Source organism: Meriones unguiculatus, chromosome 11 (assembly GCF_030254825.1).
Source record: "Meriones unguiculatus strain TT.TT164.6M chromosome 11, Bangor_MerUng_6.1, whole genome shotgun sequence".
Classification (NCBI taxonomy): domain Eukaryota; kingdom Metazoa; phylum Chordata; class Mammalia; order Rodentia; family Muridae; genus Meriones; species Meriones unguiculatus.
The window spans coordinates 87964858-87992000 of NC_083359.1; the positions used below are offsets into that span (position 1 = coordinate 87964858).

General features: G+C 48.3%; 1 protein-coding gene across 1 annotated transcript in view; it reads right to left on the reverse strand.

Annotated features, from left to right (window-relative positions):
* Uck2 (uridine-cytidine kinase 2) overlaps positions 1-27143 on the reverse strand; it is a 66173-nt gene that overhangs the window by 12294 nt on the left and 26736 nt on the right. Inside the window, exons 2-4 of the mRNA XM_021642597.2 lie at positions 6011-6170; positions 5158-5254; positions 583-725 (exon numbers count right to left, since the gene is read on the reverse strand). Of these exons, the coding sequence (XP_021498272.1) occupies positions 583-725; positions 5158-5254; positions 6011-6170 (400 nt within the window). The remainder of the gene's footprint in view (positions 1-582; positions 726-5157; positions 5255-6010; positions 6171-27143) is intronic.

Genomic DNA, 27143 nt, shown 5'->3' on the forward strand with positions numbered 1-27143 from the left:
CTGGCTTCCGAGATGCATAGACTGAACACAAGCACAGGGACACTCTCAGGAAGGTTCGCCAGGGAATCTGATCCAGGGTTGGCTAGATGGAATGAGAGCACGCAGAAGCAGATGGTGGAACAAGGCGCCCAACACCACAGGCAAAGCCGGTCCCTGTCCCCGGATGCCCTACAGTCACTTAAAAGACCAAGGCATCTTTTCTTGATGCCTTCCTTAAGGGAAAATAAAAGACCTGAGCCTTTAAGCTAGGCTACTCCCCCAATGAAAACAGACGTTATTTCATCTTTATGACCGAACAAGCCTTTCTTTATCTAAACAGTAAGGTGACTAATTCCTTCCTAAATGTCACCAAACACTGAGTAGCAGGATGTCCTGGGGGTTGGGCTGATATAACTAACCTGGGTCACAGGGCCACCCAGCTGCATTAGGGAAGGTCCAGGCTCCAGACTCAGGGAGGGAACATGCCTCTCAGGGGCTCCCAGCTATCTGCCAAGGTGGCCACCAAGCAGGCCCTCTGAAGCTTACAGCTATCTGCTCCCAAAGTGGCCACCAAGCAGGCCCTCTGAAGCTTACAGCACGCACCTCTGCGAGAGAGACGGGTGTCCGCATCTGTGTCCACGAAAAGCTTCATCTGGAACAGGTCTCGGACCTCCTGGGAGTAGAAGGCCAGGATCCCTTCAAAGAGCACCACATCCGCAGGGTAGATGGTGACCGTCTCCTCTTTCCTGCAAAGCACAGAGCATGATGGGACTGAACGGCCAGGGGGTCGGGGTTCTCTCCCACCACAGATGTACGAAAGGAGAGGGACTTGGCTCCTACCCCCAGATGGCTCAGTCCACCACCGCACAGACAAGAAGGAGTTGGGACGGCTAGGACAACTTTTGCCATAAGGCAGAAAGCCTGGGCAACCACCGACTTTAAATAAAATAAATGGGTTGAAGATATGGACAAAGACAAAAGCAGGTGTGTGTTCTAGCTTCTCGGAAGGAGTCCCCAGGGACACTGTCACGCCTGGCACCTCTGCAACTTCGCATTCTAACCTTTTAAGAACCAGAAACTCAGTTCTTGCCGTACAATTTCTACCCACTCCTCTCTACCTGAGGCAACTGAAGAGGAGGAAAGAACCAAGGCAGGGAGGGGAAAAGGGAAGTTCTAGAGGGTGGCAAGTTCAGAGTTACTGGTCTACCTCTTCCAGGGCCTCATCCTTATTGACAGACAGCTCATTCACTCACAGGGCTGGGCAGCCCAAGGCAGATCCTAATGTAAACAAAAGTTTTCAAAAGCCAGATGGGCGACAAACTTGCAAATAGTCATAGGATGCAATTCTCACAGACAGGCCTGCTCGGGGCTCCTCTGGCCTCTTCAGTGAATTCTTGGCCTCAGATAAGACACATGCCCAAAATCTTCTTACAGGCTCCTACTGCTTCTCAGTTAGCACTGTAAAGTTTGATTCCCTAATGAAAGTGAGCTAACACTGCAAACAACTTTTCAGTTCCTTAGGCAGCCTTCTCTATGCAACCAGTGAGGGCCGGCAGAACAGCCCACTGAAGAGAACGCTGTCCATCCTCCATTTCCTCGGGACTGTATCTAAGTCTCAGGTGGGCACCACTTCCTCCTCTGCGCAACCCGGCCAAGACTCCTTTCCCGTACATTCCAACTCCTCCTCCCTCCTTTACACTATTCCACGGGCCCTTTCTTCCTCCAGCTGCACTGGACTTGGAAGGAAAGCCATGCACTGGAGTACCTCATCAGCTGGACACTCACTTCCCTCTGAGGCACAAAACTCGAGTTCCCTGGATCTCTTTCCCTGTGTGGAACCCGGCTGCACTGCTGACAAAGACTCAGAAGAAGACAGGGAAAACCCAATGTTCAAAACAGAGGGACAGAGACACTTTGCAAACACTCTAGAGCCTGGAGGCCAGATATGGTGCTTTCCTGCACTTGTTTTCCAGGAGCCTCTGCACCTGCTCCAGCGGTAGCTCTGAGCAAACTTATTTTCTCTTCCTGATGGCTGCCCCCTTCCGAGTCATCACTCCTCCAGCCCCTGACATGCAGCGTAACTCCAATTCCTACAGTGGACCCCATTATTCCTGCACAATCCACGGGGGTTCAGTAAAACAAAGTTAGCACGATACTTAGTGTTAGATTTCTCCAATCCCCCACAGGGCAGGAGACACTAGTGAGGGAACAAGACAGCCCCACTGCACACTTCACAGAACCCTCACCCTCACGTCTTCCTCACCTACCTCATCCCTTGCCGCACCCTCACGCTCTGGGCTCTGATTATGTGTACACTCTAAGGCCGAAGACATGCAGGGCAGGACAATGCAGAGGCAAGGGCTAGGTTTATAATGACAGGAACATCTGGTAAGAGGTCTACAGACGAGCTCTAGTTTCTTGTTTTAAAAGAATTCAACTCAAGGGAGAATGGTACAGAGTAATCAGAAGAATGCTAAGCCAATGAAAGGAGATTTCTAACAGCCACAAATAAAGACATTTACTGAGCCACTACAAACCCAGGTAAAGGGAGCCACGCCTGGGAACAAGCCATCTAAAAGTTCAGCTTGTGGCTGCAGAGTCCCAAAGGCTTCCATGTTAAAGAGCTCTAAAGACTCGTATCTGGCCAACAAGAGTGAACATTCCTAAACTTATCCTCACACTGGGGCAGGGAGAGTGCACTCAGAACCTGATCACGCTGCAGGATCCCCACGGGAGGGACTTCGATAGAGAAGGTGAGTCTTTCCTGGTGGAGATGCCGTCTGGAGAGATGGCACTAACTTCGGAACATGCATCTGACGGCCTCAGACCTCTCCACACGGTCCAACGGCAGTTACAGCGTGAGAGCAGAGAGAAGTTGCTTTCTTCTTTCCCTGTCCTGCCTTTGGTCCTCCCCACAACTTTTTTTTAAGGATCAAAGATTCAGAGACATACATCCCAACAAACACATTCACCATTCCCTCACCAGCCCAAAATACAAGTCCGTCCTTTATAGAGAAAAATTACCCAACCATTCCACAAGGCATCTTCTGTACCTCCTTTTAGACTAAGAAAGCAACGAGTCTCAAATATTTTACATTGGTATGGATTCTTGCCTGTTGATAGAAATCTAAGGTTATGGGCTAGAGAGATGGCTCAGCGGTTAAGAGCACTGTCTGCATTTCCAGAGATCCTGAGTTCAATTCCCAGCAACCACATGGTGGCTGACAACCATCTAGTGAGACCTAGTGACCTCATCTGGCATGCAGGTGTACATATAGATAAAGCTCTTGCATACATTAAATAAATAAATAAATCTTTTAAAAAAAGAGATCTAAGGTTATATTTTGCTGCAACATATTGTATTTATGTTTCAACTTATTTACGGAATTATAATTATGCAACTCATTAAAAATATCATATAAAGTCCGAATCCTTGAAAGTTACTATTGCAAACAGTTTAGGATAACTAAGAATTAATTAATTACCTATAAATAATCAAACTTTAGTCTTATTAGGTACTAGTTTAGTTAATTACAAAAAATAAGCTTTATTTAGCCTCCTGTATATTGTTTTCAAAGTTAAGCAGAGAGTAAGTAACTAGAAACTAGCAACATTTGTCTACTTAAAAATACTGAAATACATAGATGGTCCTCAAATACTTCAGAGATCTGCAGGATATAGCATTTAAGACGTTTTAATAATAAAAGGCAAGCCACGTACAGTGCCCCATGCCTGTAATCCCAGCACTTGAAGAGGCAGAGGCAAGAGGATCTCTGTGAATTCAAGGCCAGCCTGGTCTACAAAGCAAGTCCAGGACAGCCAAGGGTACACAGAGAAATCCTGTATTGAAAAATAGATAGATAGACAGACAGACAGACAGATAATAAAAAATAAAGACTTTTTCTGACAGAGAGAGACACTTCAGCTCCCAGCAGCAATTTCCATTCTACTGCAAAGAAGATGATGGGCACCGAAGAACCTCCATATGGAGCTTACTTCAAATGTAGCAAAGATGGCCACGAGGCAAAAAAAAAAAAAAAAAAAAAAAAAAAAACTGCCCTTACTTCAACTGCTGACAGCATGCTTTCCAAACTGTGGACAAGCAGGACACTGGGAAATCAAATGCCCAACTTTGCTAAGACAAGGAAGGCCAGTCTTTCAAACTTTCTGCTTCACAGAAAAGTCTATCAGATATTCTGGTAAAGATTGGATGCCCCACCAATACAGAGAAATCTTGGGTTACTGTCCAAATAGCCAGCATTCCTGTCATGTCTATGGTTTCGGAAGCTGCTTGCTCTGCACTTCCTGTTTACTTAGGTAAATGTTATCCTTCTCAGGTCAATGATGGGTTGAAGACTTACAGTTGGGTTGAAAAGTTAGTCTTACAGTTTTCTTTGTTATCAGATACAAAAAGAAAACTGGTTTTCTTTATAAACATAAAAACTGGTTTTATGTTTATAAAGACATAAAAGCTTAAGTTATAAGAAGCTAAGAAAGTGTTTTAGGTTCTAAGATGTTTTAAAAATGGTAAATACAAGTTGTGTAAGAAAATGATTTAGGTACAAAACTTTGGACTCAACAAGATAGGAAAAATAGTGAAGTACTTTTTCCAAGGTTGCTAGAAACAAATGGACTGGACTGAACACTGTAAATATAATTCTTACCTGATAGATCTCACATAACTGTTGTACACAGTTTATGGATGTTAGAGTAAAAGCCATTTATTGAACTAAAAGGGGGAAATTTGGTGAGAGTTTTGGTTTCTTTAAAAACCCAGTTATGTCATGTGAGTATGTTTTTGTTTTAATCTCAGGTGTGGACTATGGGGCTGCTTCAGACTGTCCAAAGCTTCATAGCAGATGACTATGATTTGCCTCATGCTTTCCTGCAGTGGTTTGGCTAGCTGCAGACAGTCTGCTGAGTGTGCGGAATTCTGGGAACTTTTCAGAGGATATATAAGTGCCAGGGCCCCCAGGGGTGGGACGGCTAGTGCTTCTGTTGGCTGGTTGCAGTTTCGGCCGGCTACGGCCCGTTTCCCCTCGACCTTCTTTTTCGCCTACCTACGGTAGGCCCAGCTGTGGACATCCTCACAGAAGATGGGGAAGAAGGTGGCGTGCACACCTGGGACACTCCAGGCTACACCAGCTAACTCCCTCTGGCCCGGCCTAACTCACTTACCGTGAGTGGGAGACGAAGTCATACACAGGGATCTGGACTGTTTTTCCTTCAGTGATCTCTTTGAGTGTTTTGAAGATGAGTTCGTTGTCAAAGGCATCTGAAGGAAATCAGACTATTAAAACAGCTCAATTTTAAACTAACTGGTCCTAAAAGCACAACAAAAGTCACAGCCAAAACTTGATGCCCCTCCAAAGCTTATGTCCACCTTTGGTAGAATATAAACACTCCCTGGATCTTAAACTGGGTGTATGAATGAGCTCTGGCAGACTAATCTGTTGTTTGTTTTCTGCTCTCCAGAAAGGCCAGCTGGGTGCCCAGGGATTGGCACAAGCTGATCAGAAAGTGCACTCGTTCCTTAGGAAGAATCACAGGTCCCGTGCCAAGAAGGGCTGAGTCCCAAAAATTGGAGACACCTAGACCATCTGAAGGAGCAACCTGCTGTTGATCTAGGCTAGCAGCAAAACTCATTTAGGGGGCTACATTAAGACAACCCATTTCCCTTCTTGCTGGTCCCCAAGCAGAATGCATGGGCCAAGTGTACACAGAAGGGGGGGGGCACAGGCTGCTACACATCAGAAGGCAAAAGGACCAGTTGTGTGTTTGCTCCTGGGGCTGGTCCATCTCTGCCCAAGCTTACATGGTCCACCTTCATTCAAAACGAACTCAATGAGCTCTCTGCAAAGCGATCCACAAACCCACTCTTTCCTCTAAGCACACGAGAACCCTTCAAGGTGGTCCTTAGGCCCCTATCAATGGTGTAGACACGACAAACAAGCTGAGCTAAGACCTTCCTCATGAACACAACCACCACCCGCTCCACCTTCAACACACATCCTCCCAACTCCCAGCTCACCCGGGTGATCGAAGTTGAATTGGCCCTTCAGGGCTTTGGCCTTCTGCTCTGAAGTGAGGACTCGGTAGAAGCTATCCTGGCTCAGGATGACCACCTGCTTCTGGCGGTGATCCACCTCATTCTGCCCCAGGAGCTGAACGATCTTAGCACAGACGGAAGACTGTGAGGAGAAAAGACAACAGCCTGGAATAAGAGAAGGTGTGTGGGGGAGCCGGGACAGTGGAGGTGCAGGTCACTGGGCTGGATGGAGCCTCCCTGAAAAGAAGCTGAGACGGAAGAGGGCAGCAGCGCTGCTGGGAGGGCCAGCCTGCTGAAAGGAAGGCCAAAGGATCCCAGAGGCCCTTCCTCCTCCTCAGCACACCACCACTCCGGGTACTTGGTGCTAGATGAGGAAGCAAAGGCCCTGCCTCCTCTCTGAAAGTTGGTGAGTAGGTGAGTGAAAACGGAATGTCGAGTATTACACTCCTCCTCTCGTGAAGAAACACAAAGGACACCAGGAAGTGGAACGGAAAAGACGCTGCTGACAGGCCAAAGGGATAAAAAGTAACTACAGAATCCCAGTGCACTCGGGCCTTACAGTCTTCAACAGTGCAAGAGCCACAGCAAGGGCTGGAATGACAGTTCAGTGGTTAGAGCTTGCTGCTCTTCTGGAGGAGCCGAGGCCCAGCCCCAGCACCCAGGCTGGGTGGCTCACATGAACCTTCAAGTCCACTGAAGCCTCTTCTGGCTTTCAAAGGTATGCAGATACACACGTGTACATATAAATATGAAGATAATAAAATCTTAAAATAGAAAGCACTGCAGAAGCCGACGGGAATGATGGTTGAGTGGGTAAAGGCGCTGGTCACGAGGCCGTGAACCCATGTGGTAGGAGGGAAAGAATGAACTTCAAAAAGTTGCCCTCTAACCTCCACATACGTGTACATGAAGGCACCCACGCACGGACACACATGGGTGTACACACACACTAAAAATGATGTAATAACAAAATATAAAGTGAATGCCTTTAATCTCAGCACTTGGGAGGCAGAGGCCAGCTTGGTGTACACAGTGAGTTCCAAGACAGCCAGGGCTACACAGAGAAACCCTGCCTCAAAAAACAAAACCTGGGACCTGTCGTATAAAACAGAGAGTGCTTGCCTAGCATGTGTGGGGCTGGAGTCCAATCCCGGCCACTGCACATATAGCTGAAGGTGGTAAATTTCATAATGTTTACACCAAATCAGAAACAATCATTAGGCCAGGCAGTGGCACACACATTTAATCCCACCACTTGGGAGGCAGAGGTAGGTGAATCCCTCTGCATTCAAGGCCAGCCTGGGCTACACAGTAAGCTCCAGAACAGCCAAGGCTACACAAAGAAAGCCTGTCTTGGGGGGGAGGGGGAATCATTAGCTGGGTATGGTAGACACTTGGGAGGCTGGCATGTGGCGAGCCTAGGCTACACAGTAAGACCCTACCTCAAAAGAACCTAAAATGGGAAGTACTATTTCTGTTGCAAACTGGGCTCCTCTCTTTTTATATGATTTGGTTATTATGGCCTTACATGATGGGGACTACAAGAATGTGAGCTTAGCTGACGGTCAACACTCAGCTGAGGGAGGCACAAAGACTGGCCAGGCTGTTCGGCCCAGGCCCCCAACGCCACCCTCTAACAGACACTCTCGAACAGTACCTAACACAGCCTGAGGGAGCTCCAGTGGGGCCTGGTTTTACATATCTTCATCCTCTGTTTTTGTTGTGCTTTTCTGGAGACAGGGTTTCTCTCTGTAGCCCTGGCTTGCCAAGAACTACCTGCCGTTGCCTCCCAAGAAGTGGAATTAAAGGTGTGGGTCACCATGACCCTCTATAGCTCCATCTAAATGCATGGTCACCAAAACAATTATGTTCTTGCCATTTCCACTCACTGAAAGTAGGGAGGGGACTAGAGAGGTGGCTCAGGCTTGCTGTTCTTAAGCCCAGAGGTGGTCTCAGGCCAGCCTGGTCTACAAAGCAAGTTCCACAACAGCCATGGCTACACAGAGAAATTCTGTTGGGGGCAGGTTGGGGCAGGGGGGATGCTGGCTACTCTTGCAGAGGACCTGAGTTCAATTCCCAGAACCCACATGGTAGTTCCAACAATCATCCGTGGTTCCTGTCTTCCCTGGGTACAGACATACATACTGTGTACAGACATACATGTAGGCAAACCACTCATACACATAGAGCAAAACCAATAATCTTTAAATGTTATTTTTAGAAAACAGGAGAACTTGCCTACTGCCAACTGTGAGCTCCCGTCTGAATACAACCAAATAAATGACGTGTTCAATCTGATCTCAAGCTTCCGCTCACACACACTCCTCTCCATCTCTCCAGAGTGCAAATGGGTCTGGCATCAGCTCCGATGTTCTCCAGATTTCTTCCACTTCCGGCAGACACTGGCAGGGAAGGGAGACGCCGGGGACACTGAGCAGACGTGCAGGAGCAGCCAGCTGCACTGCAGCTAATTAACTCACTGTGTTAAATGCCACTGAATTTCATGTAACTAAGGCAGGGGAGTGCTGTGCCCATCAGAAGGAAGAAGCTCCAAGTACATACACAAAAGTTCTAGAAATGCTACGTTCAGAAGAATCCAGCTGTTGGGAGCCAGTCACTACAGGCTAAGTGTTCCAAGTGTGCTAACAATGGACTCCTTTCTCAGAGACACTGTCACTGCCCCTCGGGAAGCCCCGAATTGTCAGCTAGCCTCCAGGACCCTCCAGCTGGCACTTCCTAAAAGGGTAGCTACTGAGCCTGTGGCACCGTTTCTGGACTAATGAGAGGCTTTCTGTCTAAAAATCATCCTCACACTAGAGACGGCTCACACAGTGCTGCGGATGCCATCTGGCTATTCTATTTGTAGCAGTGTGTCTTCCGGGACCTAACCCCGTAAGATGCTCCTGGCTGGTTCCAGTACTGCGAGGGAGCAGAGCACTGAGGACCATACAGCTTCCGACCCCAGGGTTGTCCATGCTCAGGGCAAGGCCAGGAATGGAGAGCTCGGTTGCCCGCCCTGGGGAGGGTGCAAGGCTGTGTGGGGGAGGGAGGGCCCCTGGAGGAATGGAGCAGCAGTTCTCACCTGTGGCCTCGCAGAGACACCCTGGTTAAGGGCCACTCTGCCCAGCAGGCCGTAATCCCATCAAGCTGCCTGTCAGGTTGGGAGGGGCCCTGCCAGAGTCAGAGGGAGGGAAGCCTAGCAGCTAGTGTGTTGGGCTGAAGGGAGCCAATCAGCAGGCGTGCAGATTCATCACTTACTTCCCCCTCATCGAACACTCACCCTGAACAAAACTGACCTGTAGGCTGGTGTGGGAAAGGCCCAAGCATGAACAGACATCCGGCCCCTTGCTCTGCCACTGTAAGTCATACCAACTGCTCTTCGGTCTCTCCCTGTTACAATCATTACTAAGTTCTACGGCGTCCATCTCAAGAAGAAAACACCATGGCCCCCAGACATTATATCACTCCTTTGGGGCCAGGGGTGTTCCCCACACACCCAGAGGCTCTAATTTACAGGCGTGAGAACATCAAAACACCCATAATTTGCCCTGGCCACAACTGAAAACAGAGTTCAAATATGTTGCTTCTAATAGGAGCAAACCAGCGTGGCCACAGGAGGCATGTCGCTCAAATACTTCCCTGGAGTAGCCAAGAGCCACCCAGTCTTGGAGTGGCTGGCCCCAAACCACGCATTGCTAAGCAGGCATACTAACTACAAAGCGCACCATCTGCACTCAGTGCACAGACACAATCTGTGAACGCATAAGGGTCCTCAGGACCCCAAAGAGACCACAGATTGTTCGGTTAACCCAGAATTCCCAGAGACCAAAGATCAGTTGTGACTCAGCTTTTCTCCCCAGGGAGTGGCAGGGCTTTGGCACAGAGGGGTTGGCGTTGGGGGTCTCAATTCAGCATCTTTAAAGTGTGTGCCGTTCCTTTTTAGCGCCAGCGCGCTCTGGAGTACTGTCCTCCTAGATTCTATCCTAACCGACAGAAGAACACGTACATTAATAGAGATGGCTGGTTGTGTGTTCTGACTCTCAAGCCCTGAGCAGGGCAGTGACAGTCCTTCCCTTCCTTGCAGTCTATCATCATGTTAAATTCTGGTCACTTCAATATACAGAGGTCTTAAGTGAAAGGTTCCAGGAATCTCCTTAAATAACCCCTCTTTTTGTTCCTCCTAGTGAAGACTTGACAGCTGGAGCTTAAGCAGCCACTCTGAAGCAACTACAGGTGGACAGCAGCGAAATAAAAGAAGTCCGAGAGTCAAATAATCACAAATCAATGTTCAGAATGTACCCTCCAAAGTCCTGCTGAAAGTGCTTGTGAATATGACACCAGCAGAAGGTGGGGCCTGGGAGGTGTTCAGTTTCCTTCCTATTGCTGTGATAAAAGACCCTCAAATAAACAGGCAGGCAGACGGAGGGAAGGAGGAAGGGAGGGAGGGAAGGAAAGAAGGAGACAGACAGACAGACAGATCAATCTGAGGGACATTAACACTCCCATAGAACATACTGAGCACCAGGAAACAAGCTAAGAATTTTACATAGAGTCACTCCTTGACACCTCAATGGATTAGGTCCAGAAACTCCCCTAGACACCCAAACCCTGCTGATGCTCAAATCCCCTCTATAAACTGGCACAGTATCTGCATATAGGCCCCCTGGGACTTTAAAATTTATCTGTAGATCACCTATAATACCTAATACAGTGTAGCAGCTATCATGCTGATACATGCACACACGCGCGCACACACACCTTCCATCCAACTTTGATACAATATAGATGAACAATGTGCTGGCTAGTTCTATGACAACCTGACACAAAAAGCTAAAGTCATCTGGGAAAAGGAAACCTCAATTAAGAAAATGCCTCCATAAGCTCAGGCTGTAGACAAGCCTACACGACATTTTCATAATTAGTAATTGACTGGGAGGGCCCAGCCCATTGTAGATGGTGCTATCCCTGGGCTAGCACCATCTAGGTCCTAGGCTCTATAAGCACGCTATGCAAACCAGTAAGCAGCACCCTCCCCGGCCTCCACACTAGACCAGCTCCTGCCTCCAGGTTCCTGCCCTGCTTGAGTTCCTGTCCTGACTTCCTTTCAAGATGAAAACTTCTATGAAGTGTCAGCCAAAAAAGCCCTTCCCTCCCCAACTTGCTTTGGTCATGGCGTTTCATCACAGCAAGAGAGACACCTTAACCCTCAAGCCAACCTATGACATGGGTGCCATTATCCAATCTTACTTAAGAGAAAACTGAGTCAGGCAGATGAAGTAATCGGCCCATGACCAGACATGGGGAAAGCAGCCAAGCTAAGGCGAGCTGAGGTGAGGATGGGTGGACACTCGTAGTCGCTGCCCACGCTGCCAAGGCTGCCACACGTCAGAGCGGACAGAAAGCTTTCTCTTCCGGGAGCCCCAGGACTCTTCAAACCGTGCAGTGCCAATGTATTTAAACACAGAAGGAGAGCATCGCTGGTAAGGCTCTGCAACCCTCCCTGCAGGCAAGTTTAATTTTTTCTCATGAATACTTCCCTATGAGGGAAGGTAAGCCACTCCTGAGTGTCTACAATTAGTTCTTCTGGTTAAAGGGTGTCTGGAGGCACAGGCCGCTACTCCAGAAGGCAGGCGAGCCCATGCCCTGTTCTAGAGGGAAAGGAGTGGTGTGCCAAAACTCGGGAGTGGCAAAGCCGTCCCATGTGCCGGCATCATGCTCTGAACTGACGAACCTCATTCGGAAGGAGGGCCAGGCTAAGGATGGCAGCGTTCCTACCCTCTTAGCCAGCAGCAAGGTAACAGCCATGAGTAAGTGTGTAAGAGGAGAGGGGGAAATACAGGCTGATGCAAATACTATAACTGCGGCCACATGAAAGAGATGGCAAAACCCAGAGAGAGGGGAAACACAGAAAGCATGCCGGTGAGCAATAAAAGCTGTGGGGTTCTGCGTCAGAAGACACTGCTCACACAAAACCAAGGTCTAGCTAGGGTCATCAGGTCTGGTCACCAGCTGTGCAAAGGCAAACTCCCCCGCAGCAGCGCCTGGGAGTCAGGTGGTCGAGTCACCTCCATACTCATTCTGTAGAAAGTATTTTAGCACCCTGTTCCTCACCCTCCACCTGAATGTGGAATCCGTGGCCATGCTCACACACGGAAGGGACCTGCCTGGCTCACTGCTAGTTTTGAAGAATCTGCTGGATGGATTTCTGCAAGCTCCTGAGGGAGAGGGGATCACATCAGGAGAACAGTAACTCCCGGCTTGAGGAGAAGAGAGGGGCTGATCTATTTCCTTCTCCTCCTGCCTGGGGGCGAAGAGACAAAAACCAGGGTGGTAAAGCTCAATACTCACACCTTGCCCTGACAGGAGACAAAAGCCTACCCACCCACTATCACACGGTGAAGATGCCTATTACAAAAGTGGTTTGCTGAGAAATGAGAAGACATCTGTCTGCCGCACCTGTTTACACAAAAATGAACGGTGAGTGGGACAAGAGAGGTTAATGAGGCAACAATGACCAAAGTATATCGTAACACACATCTATGAAAATCCACAAAGCCCACCATCACTCTGTTCCATCAATATACACTAGTGAAAAGGGAAGCTGAATAGACAGGGCAGAGCAGTGTGTCAGTGGGTCCTCTGCAGCATCTTCCAGACAGAAGGACCACATGGACAAACAGCTTGTGTAGCCAGAACAACACAACATAAGATGTTTCCGTCTTCTCTTCCACTCTGATACCCATGCAAGCACCGGAAGCACAGTGACCTGCCCAGGAAACACTAATGTTCAATTTCCTCTTTCGTTCTCATCCAGCATCTGTGTCTGACGCCCAAGTGCAGGGTGGCAGGGAAGAAGCAGTGTGTGCCAAGCACCCATCCCACCCCCCTTTCTTCCCTCCCTCCTTTTAGAAAGTCTTTTTTGCTATCTGGGAAAACTCATTATTCATTCTTCATAACTTCTGAAGAGAAATCAACTCCTTTGTTGGCAATCAGTTCCCTGGGATGATGCTCCCTTACCCACTTTGTTGGCTTTGTCATTTGTCGCCACTGCCAGGAACCCCAAACTCCCCCGGAACCTCACACTGTATTTGAAAATTAAAATGTCACAATATGAACGGGAAGTTGCTAGGAGTGAAGATGAAGAACCGATGGATAAGCAGGGGCTCTCAAGGCAGGCAAAGTCCCCCTGCTGCAGAAACAGTGTGCATGTCCAAACCCACAGCAGACACAGCATCACGAGTGACCCTAATGTCAAGAGCCGGCTCTGGTGATCGTGCTGGACCACCACAGTTCACACAGCAACGAATGCACCAGTCTGCGGGAGGTCATGCCTACCGGGGAATTTACGGGAAAATCTCCTACACTTGACAATTAATTGTTCTATGAAATTGAAAGTGTTCTTTTTCCAAAGTCTACTTCAGTAAGAGAAACTAATCACGCAATTACTGTGTGTTCCTGAAACTGCACTCCAGAGGAAATGAAAACTCGTTCACAGAGACGTATGCACACAAGTGTGCACAGAGGCTTTATTGTTAGGACAGAGAAACTCTTGGTCAAGAGAAGAGAATCTGTGGCCTAGGTGACCTAACATTCCAGTTGGGCTGTTTCAAGTGTCTTTGGCTCAGACACCAGGCCTAAAAGGTGGGCTCATCCTTAAGCCATGAAAAGGTGGTAGGCGGAAGTAGTCCTTGTGTGAGACAGTAAACACAGGGCAGCAGAGCGCGGGCAGCTCACTGGACCACCAGTCTCTTGAGTTCAATGAGAGACCCTGTCTTGAAAGCAGGGGCAGAGAGAGAGATCAAGCAAAGACACTCAGCATCAATCTTTGGGCCTCCCCACACATACGCACACACACACACACACACAACACCATGCACGTGCTCACACAGCTTAAAATGTAAAAATGAAAAAATTGTTACTGAGGTGGTTAAATTAACTTTAACATTAAAAAAAAAAAAAAACAACACTTCCTCACCCATAGATTGTCTTTCAATTTCCTAATCTTTTCTCCATTTCATGCCCTTTTTACTTTCATCCTTCTGCCTTCCAAGATATCAAACAGGTCACCACAAGAGGGCGCCAAACCCACAGCTCCCAACCCTGAAACCAGGCCAGAGCCACAGGGAGCAAATGAGACCTGAGAGGGTGATAAGAGCTTCCTGTGTCACTCAGAGAGTGCCAGGCAGACCTGTGTGCCAGCTGTGTGGCCCTGGAATCCATCAGGGCAGAGGCCCGGGCTTTGCTTCCGGCCAGCTCACAGCTGCGCAAGAGAAAGGCCTCAGCTTCGGGCGACACTGAAGGCGCGGGCACACAGGTGCTGGTTCCCACCTCACACCAGTTGTTCTGTTGAGGATCTTGTTTTCCCCAACCACAGGAAACAATGCACACAAACACATAGCATATGCACGTATGTGTGAGTGCATTCTTACACACACACACACAACTACATGCCTTAGTAAGATCAATGGGGTTCCTGCCCACCCCCAAGCCTTTGATGAAATAATATATAACTAAAGACGGAAATCTATAACAACAGCATGCGTTTTTAACCTATCCTGGACAACTTCCCTCGAGATCCCCTCCCTGTATCTGGATGGCAATGATTCCGCAGGGTTCCCTCGGGTGCCTGCTATGTTCTGTTGGGTCCATAGCACAGTGAGAAGCTTAGAACTCTTCTGCATCGTTTAGGCAGAGGAAAAAAAAAAAAACACCCCTAGCAGACACTGCATGCAGCTCAGTAACACCGAAACAGCAGCTAACTATCTTATTTCTTGTAAGAAAATCATCCTTTACCAAAGGTACTGAGAAAGCCCAGCTGGTCCTCCCAACGCAGAGCTGAAACCTTGCTTACGTTATACCACAAACAAAAACTCAGAAGGGTGAAATTACACAATACTTGGGAAACGTGGGAGGCAAAGCACTGTAACATGGAGTTTGGGGCGGTGTGGAATGTGATACCCAAAGCACAGAGAACCGAAGAACAATCAGGAAAACTGGGAAATATTTTTGTGCAGAGAGTACTGAAGAGTAAAAAGAAATCCTGTGGGGTGTTAGAGTCTGCAGTAACATGTTGCTTGGTGAACAGTGCCCTAAATAAACTGAAAAAAAAAAAAATCTACCAACTAAACAAAACCAAAATTCTGACTATAAAATGGGCAAAGTCAGGACTCAAAGTCAAGATGCAAATGGACAAAAGGTATGATACCGATAGCTGCCAGAAATGCAAATCAAAACCACAAGGAAACAGCCTTTCACACACGTCAGAATGACAACCACATTCAAGAAAGACATGGGAGGGGGCGTTTTGGGTGCATGACTGTAAGTGGTGCAGCCACTGTAGACGATGGTATGGACACCTAAAAATCATAAAATCTCACCACATGATGTAATATTTCCACACACTCTGTTCACAACAGTCAAGGGGAAAGTGCAATAACCAGGCCCATCTGTCCACTGAAAGGTGTGGGAATGCGCACCTTCGATCCCAGCACTCACCGAGGCAGAGGCAGGCAGATCGCTCTGAGTTGGAGGCCAGCCTGGTCTACAAAGCAGAGTCCAGGACAGCCAAGGCTACACTGAGAAACCATGCCTCAATAAATAAATAAATAATAAATAAATAAATAAATAAATAAATAAGTAAGTAAATAACAGAAGACAGATACTGACTGGTCTGCCCATTTCTAGTCTGCATATGTCCATCCTTTTCTTTTCGTTATTGTTGTTTTCCATTTTCTGAAACAGGATTTCTCTGTGTAACTTTGGCTGTCCTGGAATTAGCCCTGTAGACCAGGCTGGCCTCAGCCTCTGCTGGGTCCTAAAGGCGTGCACCACCACCACCACCTGGCCAACCTCTCCATCCTTTTCACCAGCACAGACTGGGGGGCTCCTGGGAGCCTCCCACAGTAAAAGAGGACTAGGAGCTGGCTAGGAAGGAAAATACCAGGACTGAGGACGACGTCAACCACTAAAGGCAAGAGGAAGACAGCTCTGGAAATCTGCCAGGCAGCTGGGACAGATACACAGTGCAACATTTGTATCCCAGGCAGCAGGAGGACCACGTTCTAGGAAATCCTCTGTGGCATCTGATCATGAGGAAACCAGAAGTGGAATTGTGGGGTTATACCATGGCCTAGCCTTCAGAGATCAAATTTAATTTGCTCATTCAGAGGCAGCCTATTCTTCCAAATGGTGAGCTGTTTCAGAAAGGGCCTGGTTGAGGTCATGAATGTCTGCCAGCCATGTGCTGGACAAGTCTGAGGACGTGCAGGCATAAAGGACTACAAAGATCAAAAGGCAAGCAGAAATGAGCCCGCACTCTGGTCCCCTGTGTGGAGTACACTTCTGCTCCCCTCCCCCCTACATTCAGGCATAAGGTTCCTTTCTCCTCCACTCCTCAGCTCCCTGCCACACACACAGAAAAGACCTGTCCACACAGCTCAGTTTAGAAAGGAGGAGTGGAGTCATGGGGGAGACAGATTCCCTAAAGCAAAAACAAGGAGCTCTATCCTTTGCCATGTGGCTGGCAGGGGGATAATAGCAATGAAACCAGATGTGCGCCCAACCTCCTGGAGAAAGGACAAGAACACAAGAGAATGCTGGGAACCAGTTTTCCCAGTTTCTTCCCGTGGTGCCCACCACGCTTGCTGCAGAGTCAGCTCACAGTCTGCTCAGCGGCTAGGCTACAGTATAGACTGCTCATCTTTTTAACCAAGAAATTCCATTTCTACATGTTTGTTCTAAGGAAACACAAACAAACAAACAAACAGCCCTCTTTGCAGAGCTGGAGAGGCACCTCAGTGGCTAAAATCACCTGCTGCTCTTGCAGAAGATGGAGTTTGGTTCCCAGCACCCACACGGCATCTCACAACCATCTTAAACTCCAGTTCCTGGGAATCTGACTTCCTCTTCAGGCCCTCACAAGCACAAGGCACACACACGGTACCATATACACCCTCAGACAAATGACTCATACACATAAAACAAAAAGTAAATATATGTTTATGTACACACACAGAGGTACATATGTATGTTGCTTATGAAAATGCCCACCGTTGAATGAAAGCCAGTAGCACCATCTCTGGTCACCAGCATCAGGCGCCACTAAATCTTGGTGCATGACAAACACAACATACAGAAGAGGTGCAATGTGGGAAATGTTCAGAACACATTATAAAAGTACGCAATTAATCGGTCCTCTTTATCATGCGTGCTGTATCAACATACTCAACAAAGAACAAAAAAAAAAAAATGTTTTAATCAGTTGGGAATGATTGACACACAACTGCCCCAGAACTTGGGAAGCTGAGGCAGGAAAATCAGGAATTCGATTTCAGCCTGAGCTAGAAAAGGAGACCCTGTCTGAAGAAATACATAGACAGGGTCCACACTAAACATGCACAGACTTTTTTCTTTTTTTCACTTTCTAAACAAATAAATATAATTGCTGTTAACACTGTTAGGCATATAGAGAGGACTTAAACTACAGGAGAAGGTAGACACCGCCTGAACTTCTTTAAAAGTATCTGAGCATCCTCACAATTCAACATCTAAGGGGAAAGCTCTTGAAATCTGTCCTCTGTGGATAATGAAGGACGACGGCATATACAAACCTCAATTTTGTCTAAAAGCAAACTAAATTCCATAGACATGTGTACATATTATCTACACACGTAAACTTCATGGGGTAGGCAGGAGGAGATGCTCACTTGGTCAAGGATTTGCCATGGAAGCAGCGGAGCCTGAAGATGGTCACCAGTACCACATTTCTGAGCGTGGTGGCACGCCCCTTTAGCTGCAGAGCTGGGCAAACACGCAGGCTTGGGCCGGGCATGCACACAGACATAGCATCTGGTTCCAGTGACATCTACACTTAGCCCGCAGAAGCCCTTGGATTGAGAAGAATGTTCCCTTCTTTACGCAATACTCTGCAGTCCCAGCTTAGACACATGGCCACCAGAAAGCACGCTCATTGTCCAGAACAGCGAATGCATTTCCGCCCCCAAACAGTTGGATCCGGAACCTTTCTGGTCACTGTTGTGACCCAGAACCCGGGGCACTGCACACCCATACAAACACTTCACAGTGAGTCACACCACAGCATAGCATCTATTCAAATGCCCATCTAACCCGCACAGCTGACAGAGTGGCCAGGCACGGCCGAGATGACGCTACCAAACACCAAGGGATGCTGCTTGCAAATACGCACAACCTGTGTTCCTCAGCTTTTTGTTTGTTTTCTGTATGCACTACCAGCAAAGGCCAGCCAGGCTTGTTTCCCAACACACAACACAGCCTGTCACCCTCTACAGCCTCCTCCACCCACAACTCCTCCACTGCCCTGTTCTTTGTGCGCTGAGCGATGAGCCCGCAAGTACTGAAATAATAATGATCTGGGTTCCTAGGCAAAAGGAGGTCAGAGCGCTACGGGGACGTAATAATCACTGTGCAGCAACTTCTCTTGCACCAGCAGACCCACATTTCCTATGCTCCCCTCCAGGGTGGAGCCAGCAGAGGGGCAGGCAGTAAAAAGTGACCTCTGCAGAAGCAAATCGCCTGGTCGACTCTTCTGTACAGGAACATGTCATTCTTTGCTCTTTATTTCCACAGACAATTCAAATAGGCTTCTTTTCCAGATTTTAAAGGCTGCAAAAAAAGGAGTCACATAACACCCATCTGTGTCTCCGTGTCCAGCACTAGGAACAGTAAGGGTTAAAAAGTGTCCTATCAAGGTCACTCAGTGATGAGAAAGACTAGCAAACTAAAACCAGAGCCATCAGTTGCTGGGGAGTCAAGAGTCACTGCCACCTGACAGGCATCAGAAACAGCCACCTGCCTGTGTGGCTGAGGAAGTCCCCAATGCTGGCCTTGGAAGGCAGAAGCAGGTGGATCTCTGTGAGTTCAAGGCCAGCCTGGTCCACAATGTGAGTTCCAGGACAGCCAAGACTTACACAGAGAAACCCTGTCTGGAAAAAAACAGAAAGAAAGCAAGGTTCTGGGAAGACTTCCCATCATTCCCGTGAAAGACCAAGTCTTCCCAAGTCTGGCCCTGACGGAGGACTGCTTCCATCTTGGAAGAGAGCTGGGGGGGGGGGGGGGTGAAACGTTCACTGTACGGGAACGAAGTCCTGCACCGGATCTCCAGAGCCCACGTTAAAAAGCCGAGCAGGTGGCGTTTAACCCCAGTGCTGGGGAGGGAGAAACCGCTGTGGCTCAGTGGCCAGCTAGTGAGCATACACACAGACGTGCAGTTTGTCTCTGTCTCTCTCTAATCCCTACCGCCCTCCAGGTTCTAGGCAGGGGTTTTACAACAGGCCCCCAGAGCTCTATGTCCCTGACCTCCTATGAGAGTGTACAGACAGAGTCGGCCAACGTGCACCCCAACGGGTCTTCTCTGCACCCAGCAGTGTCCAGGCCCAGATGCCTAGGAGAGGGCAAGTCTGCTCTTCCTCTGTCGTGCTGCACGAAGACACCCTCCAGGCCAGAAGCAGGGTTAGCAGCCAGAGTTTTATCTCCTGAGACTAAGTATCAAGAGGAAGAGAAAGCAGAAAGGAAGGGACCATGAAGCCGGGTGTAGTGGCAGACACCTGAAACCTCAGCTCTTGGGAGGCCTGCCTGGACTACAAAGCCAGCCTAGGCTAACACAGCAAGCCCCCCATCTCTAAAGAACAAACAAGTGAGAAAAGTCATGTGAGCAAAGAGACTGATGCAAGCCAAACCAGGTGGCTAGTGTTTTCAGCCAAGCACTTGGCAAGGGTTTTGCACACGTGGGACTTGCTTCTCAATAAGCTGTTTATTCAAGGAGGACTCATAAAAGAATACCTTTGATCTCCAGGAGTGTCCAACAATTATCATCCAACTAACCAGAAATGATCAGATAACTGGCTGAAGTTAGGAGGAGAGATGGGCTGATTCTGCTGGAGGTGGGACAGTACAGTGAGGAAACAAACCAACACCAACAACAAACTGACCTGATTTACACAAGACCATGCCTGACTCTAGATCTGTCTTCCAGAACAACTCTCTTCATCTGTGAGATGACCAGGTCAGGGCATCTGTCTTGTATAGAGCCGACTGTTTTACTTGTCTGATGCCCCCCCTAGACCCCGCATTCTGTTGACACCCAATCCTCAATGCAGTGGGAGTAAAATGAAAAGCTTTGGGAAGTAATTAGGTCACGAGGGCTCCATTCTCATGGATTCCATTGGTGCCCTCCGGCCTTCCACAGTGTGAGAGTGGACAGAGGGCACTTGGCCCTCGGCAGACACCAAAGCTGCCAGCCCCTAACTGTGAGCAATATGCTACTTCGTACACACTACCCGGTCTCAGGTGCTCTGTTATTAACATCCCAAGCAGACAGAGGCAGTGGCTTTATCTTCTTCTTCTTCACCTTGCTGAAATATTAAGCATTTCAAAGTCTGAAATGTCCTTTCATCAATCACCGCAGTGTTAACCAGGGAGTGAAAAGAAAGCAGTGAGCAGATGAAGAACATACCCTGTATAGATATATCCTGCACACGAGGGAGAATACTGCGCTCCTTACAGTGCTGGCCACTCCTTCCTGGGCTCTGGACCCACAGGGATCCTAGCCTGCATGCAGCCAGGTTGCACAACGAACGCCTAAGGCTCTGACTCCCAAGCACAACACAAAGAGTGAGAGGTGGTTATCCACAAAGAGACTGGAAACTGGGGGCCAGGATGCTGCGGTGGGAGCAGGCGGCCAGCTGCACACGGTAAGCAATGGGGGTGCGGGAGGAGCAGCACCTAAAAGAGAAGGTTTCCTCCCCAGATCTGAGATGGGGACGTGCTTTCTAAACCCATTGCTGCTGAGGACGCTGTGCTATTTACATCTCCAGTGCAGGGAAGGCTCAAGGATGTGAGCCCAAAGAGAAGGGGTGTCACTTCTCTGAGACCTGGAACATAGGAGAATATTCAGGAGGCTGGGGAGGGGCAGTGAGAGCTAACCAAGTCAGACAACACGCAGGGGAAGAAAGCAAGCCTCTGGCAGAGGAAAGGGAGGAGAGCTGGAAGAAAGGTGCCCCTTCAGCCAGCCAGAAGATTCAGGATGGCCACTGGCGTCCCTCTGTTCCCAGAATGCAGGCAGCCTCCTCCTCCACAGGGGAGTATGAGAAAATGAAAGAATGGCACACCCTTGGAACACCTGTCCCCAAAAGCTGACAGCAAGCATAGAAAGGGTGGTCCTTTTAGGTGGATTTTACAATCCTCTGTCCCTGCTGGAGATGACGCAACTCAGTTAACTTTCCTGTTCTTCAAAAACGCACAACTATTAAACATACCGTCAATAAAGCACCAATTCTGAAGGATGTATCTAGCAGGTGCCACTGGAGAACAGACCGCCTTCAACTTAATTTCACCCCTTTAACATGAGAAATGTCTACATGACCCCAGATCCAAATCAAATATTTACTATTCAACAATGACATTTATTTTAAAACAAGCCTCTGGTTAATATATAATTTTGCCATTCATTAAAGATAAAAAGCATGCAAATAAAGTAGATATGCTTGCTTGTTTTTGCATTTAAGAATTCTTTACTATCTACAGCAAAGGTCAGGAAAATAATGTTGTAATATCAGAATGTTTTCTACCCGTACACTATTTACCTTCTTGTAAACAGTGGTGAAAGAGTGGGCAGTAAGGAGTTTGATATTCCTTTTGTAAAAACATAAATCTTGGCTGGGTGCATGCCTTTAATCCCAGCACTCAGGAAGCACACACAGGTGGATTTGGTCAACCTGGTCTTCATAGCAAGTTCCAGGATAGCGAGGACTACAGAGTGAGACCCTGTCTGGATAGATGGATTTTAAAAATAAGTAAATACTGAGAGTTTTAGTGTTGGCACTTGTAGCTCTTGCAGAGGTCCTGGATCCAGTTCCCAGCACCCACATGGTGGCTCACAACCATCATTAATTACAGTTTCAGGGGAAAAGCTCTCTTTTGCCCTTTGGGATGCATTTCAGCACAACACAATCCAAGATCTACTAATCTGACTCATACATGCTTAGGGATGATGGCAGAAAATTTCTGAAAGTCTTTGTTGCTCATAACCCACTAAGTTTCTCTGCATGAACACCACACTGCAATTCCTAAGATACAACAGTCTCCGATGGGTACCGTTATTCCGGGCAGCAGACACAAAGTATAAAGTGCTTGTGTGTTTAGAACCAAGGCTGCTTTGAAGTTACTGCCAAAAGAACCCCTAGGATTCATCAGGTGTGTGACTCTGAATTAACTTTTAGTCACGGTGCTTTCAGAAACCCTTACGTTAAGTTACACACCCTCACATCAGGTAGCAATCCACAGTTCAAGACCGCAATTTAGGAACTTCCAGGTGGCTCAGGGTTAAAGATACCTGCTGCCAAGCCTTATGACCTAGGTTCAATCCCACATGGTAAGAAAACCGACTCCCAAAAGTCGTCTGCTGATCACCTCGTATGACACATACACATACATACACACACACACACACACACACACATTTTTTTTCCTAAAAGAAGGTGTGATCTAAAGAATTTAATGGTTTATGCAGCCCCAGTAATCTGGCTTAACTCAGTATTCTCTGAAGGCCTTGGAATGCCTCCTAGTCATCCTTTCCTCATCCGTCCAAGCATGGGCCCTGAGCAGGCCATTGCAAACATCTCCTTGGAAGGTAAGGCTCCTATGGTACAGCTGCTGAAGGTGATAAACCTGCCTCCTCCTCCAGCTGGGCCTCTCCTGAGCTGAGAGATGACCACCAGGCAGGAGTCGGCCGGCAGGACCTACAGGATGGGATGTGAAGCAGGAGCTCTAAGTTCATGAGGTTTGCTGACGTGTCCAGACCTTTCTGCGGCAAAGCCTGGACTTGGCGACTCTCTCCGGGGACCAAGTTCCCAGGCCAAGCAGAACAGCTGTCTGCTTGCTTGTTCACCTGTCAGCAAACTGAGCTAATGTAAGCAAAGCTGCCACATGGGGCAAATGGGGACTCACAGCCACTCACAGGTCACTCAGCGACACTAACACAACCAGAAACTAAGAAGTTCAATTGCCGCTAATGGTCCCTCGGATCCCCACCTTACACAAGCCTAATACACTCTAAATAGTTTTTGAAGGGATCTGAAAGGATCCAGTATTTCTCAATTCTACTCCCAGACTTTCTCAGAAAGCCAGTTCCGGATACCTGGTCTGAAAACCTGACAACGGTTTCCGCACACCATCCACACACTGTGCCCCGAACTGCGGCACCTGCCTCCGGGTCCTGCAAGGTTCACACTGCAGTACACACTGCCTTCCAAGCCACCCAGCTGGCTCCGTCTCCAATGCCATCCTGCCCATCCTGGCTCCACCCTCCTCATCCTGGCCAGATTCCACCCAGTCATCACCTTCTTGCCACCTGCTTTCCCCACCTCCCCACTCCCCCACCCCCCCCTCAGCCCTCCCTCCACATCGGCCCCAGCATGTGCTTCCTTCCCTGTTCCTCCGTGTCAGGCAGCTCACTCCTATCAGTTGTCTACTGCCTTACTCATCTTGGCTTGCCAGGAAACAAGTCAGGTATCCTCACACCTTAGGGTGCCTGTCCTAAACTACCTTCTCTTTTCACAAGTGGCAGAATTAGATGGGCGGGGTCTCCCTGAGAGCACCACTCCCTTCAGCCCACTTGTCCCCATCGCTGTCTTTCTTCTTCCTCAAACTGTACATTTTGTGTTTCTTTCTGCCCCAGCTTACTCCTTTTCATTGAGGATTTGTGTAAGAGCTACATGACACACTCAGTACTAGGCTGGCTCCCTCGCTCCCCCCGTCCCCCTCCCTGCCTGCCCCTGCTCAGTAGCTGTTGTCTCATGATGTGAAGTTCCCAGCTGCTCTCCAGCGCCATGTCTGCCCATGCTCCCCACCACCCTCTCAAACTGTCACCATCCCCGTGAAATGCTTCTTCTCTGGTACTACCGCTGTGACAGGCCTGACCAGGATGTCTTCTGGAGGAATGTGGAAGGGCTTAACAGCCCACCCTAGAAAGGAGCCCAGAGGGCAGCGGTGCTGAGGGCCACGTGGACTACAGAGGGCCAGCTCAAGGTTTTCAGGGTGAGACACTATTAGCGACTATTCTCGTGATATGTTTGGCAAAGAATGTGGCTGCTTTTGCCTGCTTGCCTTCGCTCCCACTGGCAAGTTCACCTCTCCTGTTCCAGAGTCATTTTACTTGCTGGTGTTAGAAGCTTCTTCCTTTGGGATTCCATCATCGGCTGAAAACTGGCTCCTCTATCTGACTTCCCCGGGACTCCAGAAATTTGGCAGAAGACAACCATTGCTGGACTACCCGGACCCCACTCTGTAAGCCACTCTAATAACCTCCTATAGCATAACATAAAATACAGACATCTGTCAGTTCTGTTCCTTAGAACCTCAATGAACTCGTCAATGAGCCAAAGGCAAAAGGTCAGGTACCAGCTACCTGTAGCAGCTTAGGAAGACATGTCTTCCCTGCCTTAGTTTTACCATGACTTGATGGTGTGTGTATGTGTGGTGTTTGTGTGCTGTTTTGAGACACGGTCTCACGTTACTCAGGACAGCCTCTACCTTCTAATGTAGCCACAGATGATGGCCTTAAAGCTCTGCTCCTGCTACAGTTTTGGTCTGTACCCCCGCACTGTTTTACGTAGCGCTAGAGACCCAAACCACTGCTTTCTGCATGCGAGGTCAGCACGCCGGAAACGCAAGACTGAGGCAGGAGGGCCTCCTGGTTAAGACCAGCCCACGCACAATAAACCCTTTTCTGATAAATAAAGACATAAATAAATATTTTAAAAATTGAAAGCTCGCTTCTTTGCTGTTTGTTACAAGTTACTCCGAGGAACAAATCTTAAGACATCTGCAAAACCATCTAACTGCAGACTGAGCTTCACCCCCGAGGCTCATATTAAAAGGAGGAATAAATATTACCACTTCCTCACTTGGGACTCCAGGCTGACAGGGGATCAGCTGAGGAAGCAGGTGTGTGAAACTGAGTAACTGTGAAAGGTGGGTGCCCTGAGCCTGAGTGCTTTCTGAGACCCTTAAATCATCTCTGCAGGTGGTGAGGCCAGGGCGCACGACAGTGCCTTCCCAGTGCAAAAGCCTGTCAAGGGCCCCTAGTTAACACCCGCCCTTCATTTCCTGAAGCTGCACGCTTGTCCCAGTTAACACGCACAGCTGCCAGAAGAATGACTTCCACTCTGGGATCAGGTTCCAAGTTAATTATCAGCTAAAGCTTTCAAGCTTCCACTGAGGGAGCCCACAGCCAGGGCTGGGAGGTTAGCGGTGAACTCAAAGCGGGCAGTTTGTCATGATCATGTGTCTCAGACCCAAAATATTGACTAAAATCATCTGAAGTCTCTTTTCCTTACAAGACACTCCCCTTGCCAATTGTGGCACAAATTCACACGGGGACGGCAACTAGGGATTTATGACACACAAGCTGGCTGGAGGAGGGCGCTCTGGGGTCGACAGCCTAACTCCTGAAAGGTCCTGCCTTTCATCCCCAACCCCGTGGCGGACTAAGAGCCACTGGCTGAAGTACTGGGCTTTAGTGCGCCTGTGCTGTTCAGGAAGCTGAGGCAGGAAGATCTCGGATTACAGAAACTGTGTGATGCCTATGTGGTGCCCCCATAGGCTCATACACTGCAATGCGTGGTCTGCAACTGTGTGGGATCATAGGGTGTGGCCTTGCTGGAGGAGGTGTCACTTAGGGGCATCATTCCCAGTTGGTGCTCCTCACAGATGCTCCGCACCCCTCGTGGGAGCTCTCAGCTACTGCTCCAGCCCCATTCCTGCCTGCTGCCCTGCTCCCCGCCGTACTACCCGCTGGCACTGGGCGCCCCCAAAGTCTCCTGTAAGGCGCCTTGGCCATGGTGCGTTGTCACAGCAGTAGAAAGGTAACTAAAATAGCACGTCTCAATAAGTAAAGGATTTAAACTTAAATTTAAGAGTCACTACATTGTACCCCATTACAAGTTCCTTAGAGAAAGCTGGGCATGGTGACACACACCTTTAATCCTCAGCGCTCAGCATCGGGGGGGCAGGCGGATCTCTCTGAATTTGAGGCCAGCCTGGTCTCCACTGTAAGCTCCAGGTGAGCAAGCTCTACAATGATGGTTTGGTTCTCAAAACAAAGAACCAAACAAACAAACAAAAGCCAAGTATGGTGGTGCATGCTTTTAATCCCAGCACTCGGGGAGGCAAAAGGCAGGCTCTGTCCACAAGAGCAAATTCAGGCAGCAAGTCTACACAGAGAAACCCTGATTCAAAAAAACTAAAACACAACCGAAATTTAACTACTTACTCATCATTTCTGTTATATTTAAATGTTATTAGTAATCAGAGAGATGATTTTTAAAGCACAGGGTATCAGAAAGGCCTGTAAGATGCTCAGTGGATCAAGGCACTTGCCACACTACGCTGATGACCCGAGTTTGGTTCCCCCAAGACACACATGGTAGAAGCAGAGAACTGACTCCTACAAGCTGTCCCCTTACCTCCACACAGATACACACCTGACAAACAAACAAACAAGTCACGTTTTTAAAAGGTTAACTAGTGCATGGTAGAATATGCAGAGATAACTTGCAAATAAACATTAGGCCAAATAAACATTTATTTAAGGGCTACAGCATCCTTAAAGAGTTTGTTTTTACATATATATAAATATTTTAGATTATATATGCTACATTAGGATATAATCACTTCACCATGGAGAATTTTTTTATGATTTTTATGCCTATTTTCACATCTTACTCCCATAACACCAGAGTGCCATAGACATGATACTCTTCCGTTTCAAAAATGATCAAAAACCAGAGATTGCGACTGGGGTAGAGCCTGGTGACCTGGTGATAGAGCATGTCTAGCATGCTCAGGGTCCGATGTTTAATCCCCAGCCACGAACCAACACACACAGACAGGAGCATGCACACACACACTTTAATCAGCTTGCACCAGAACATGAGTTAGCTGAGCAGACCAGTTCCACGTCCCTGAATCTCTTCCCGGTGTTCTACTCTGGCAATGATAAGGGAAAGATGTCCCAACAGCGCACACTCTACAGCCTGCATTTGTTCAGACACCCCCACAGAAACCCTGGAATGTGCAA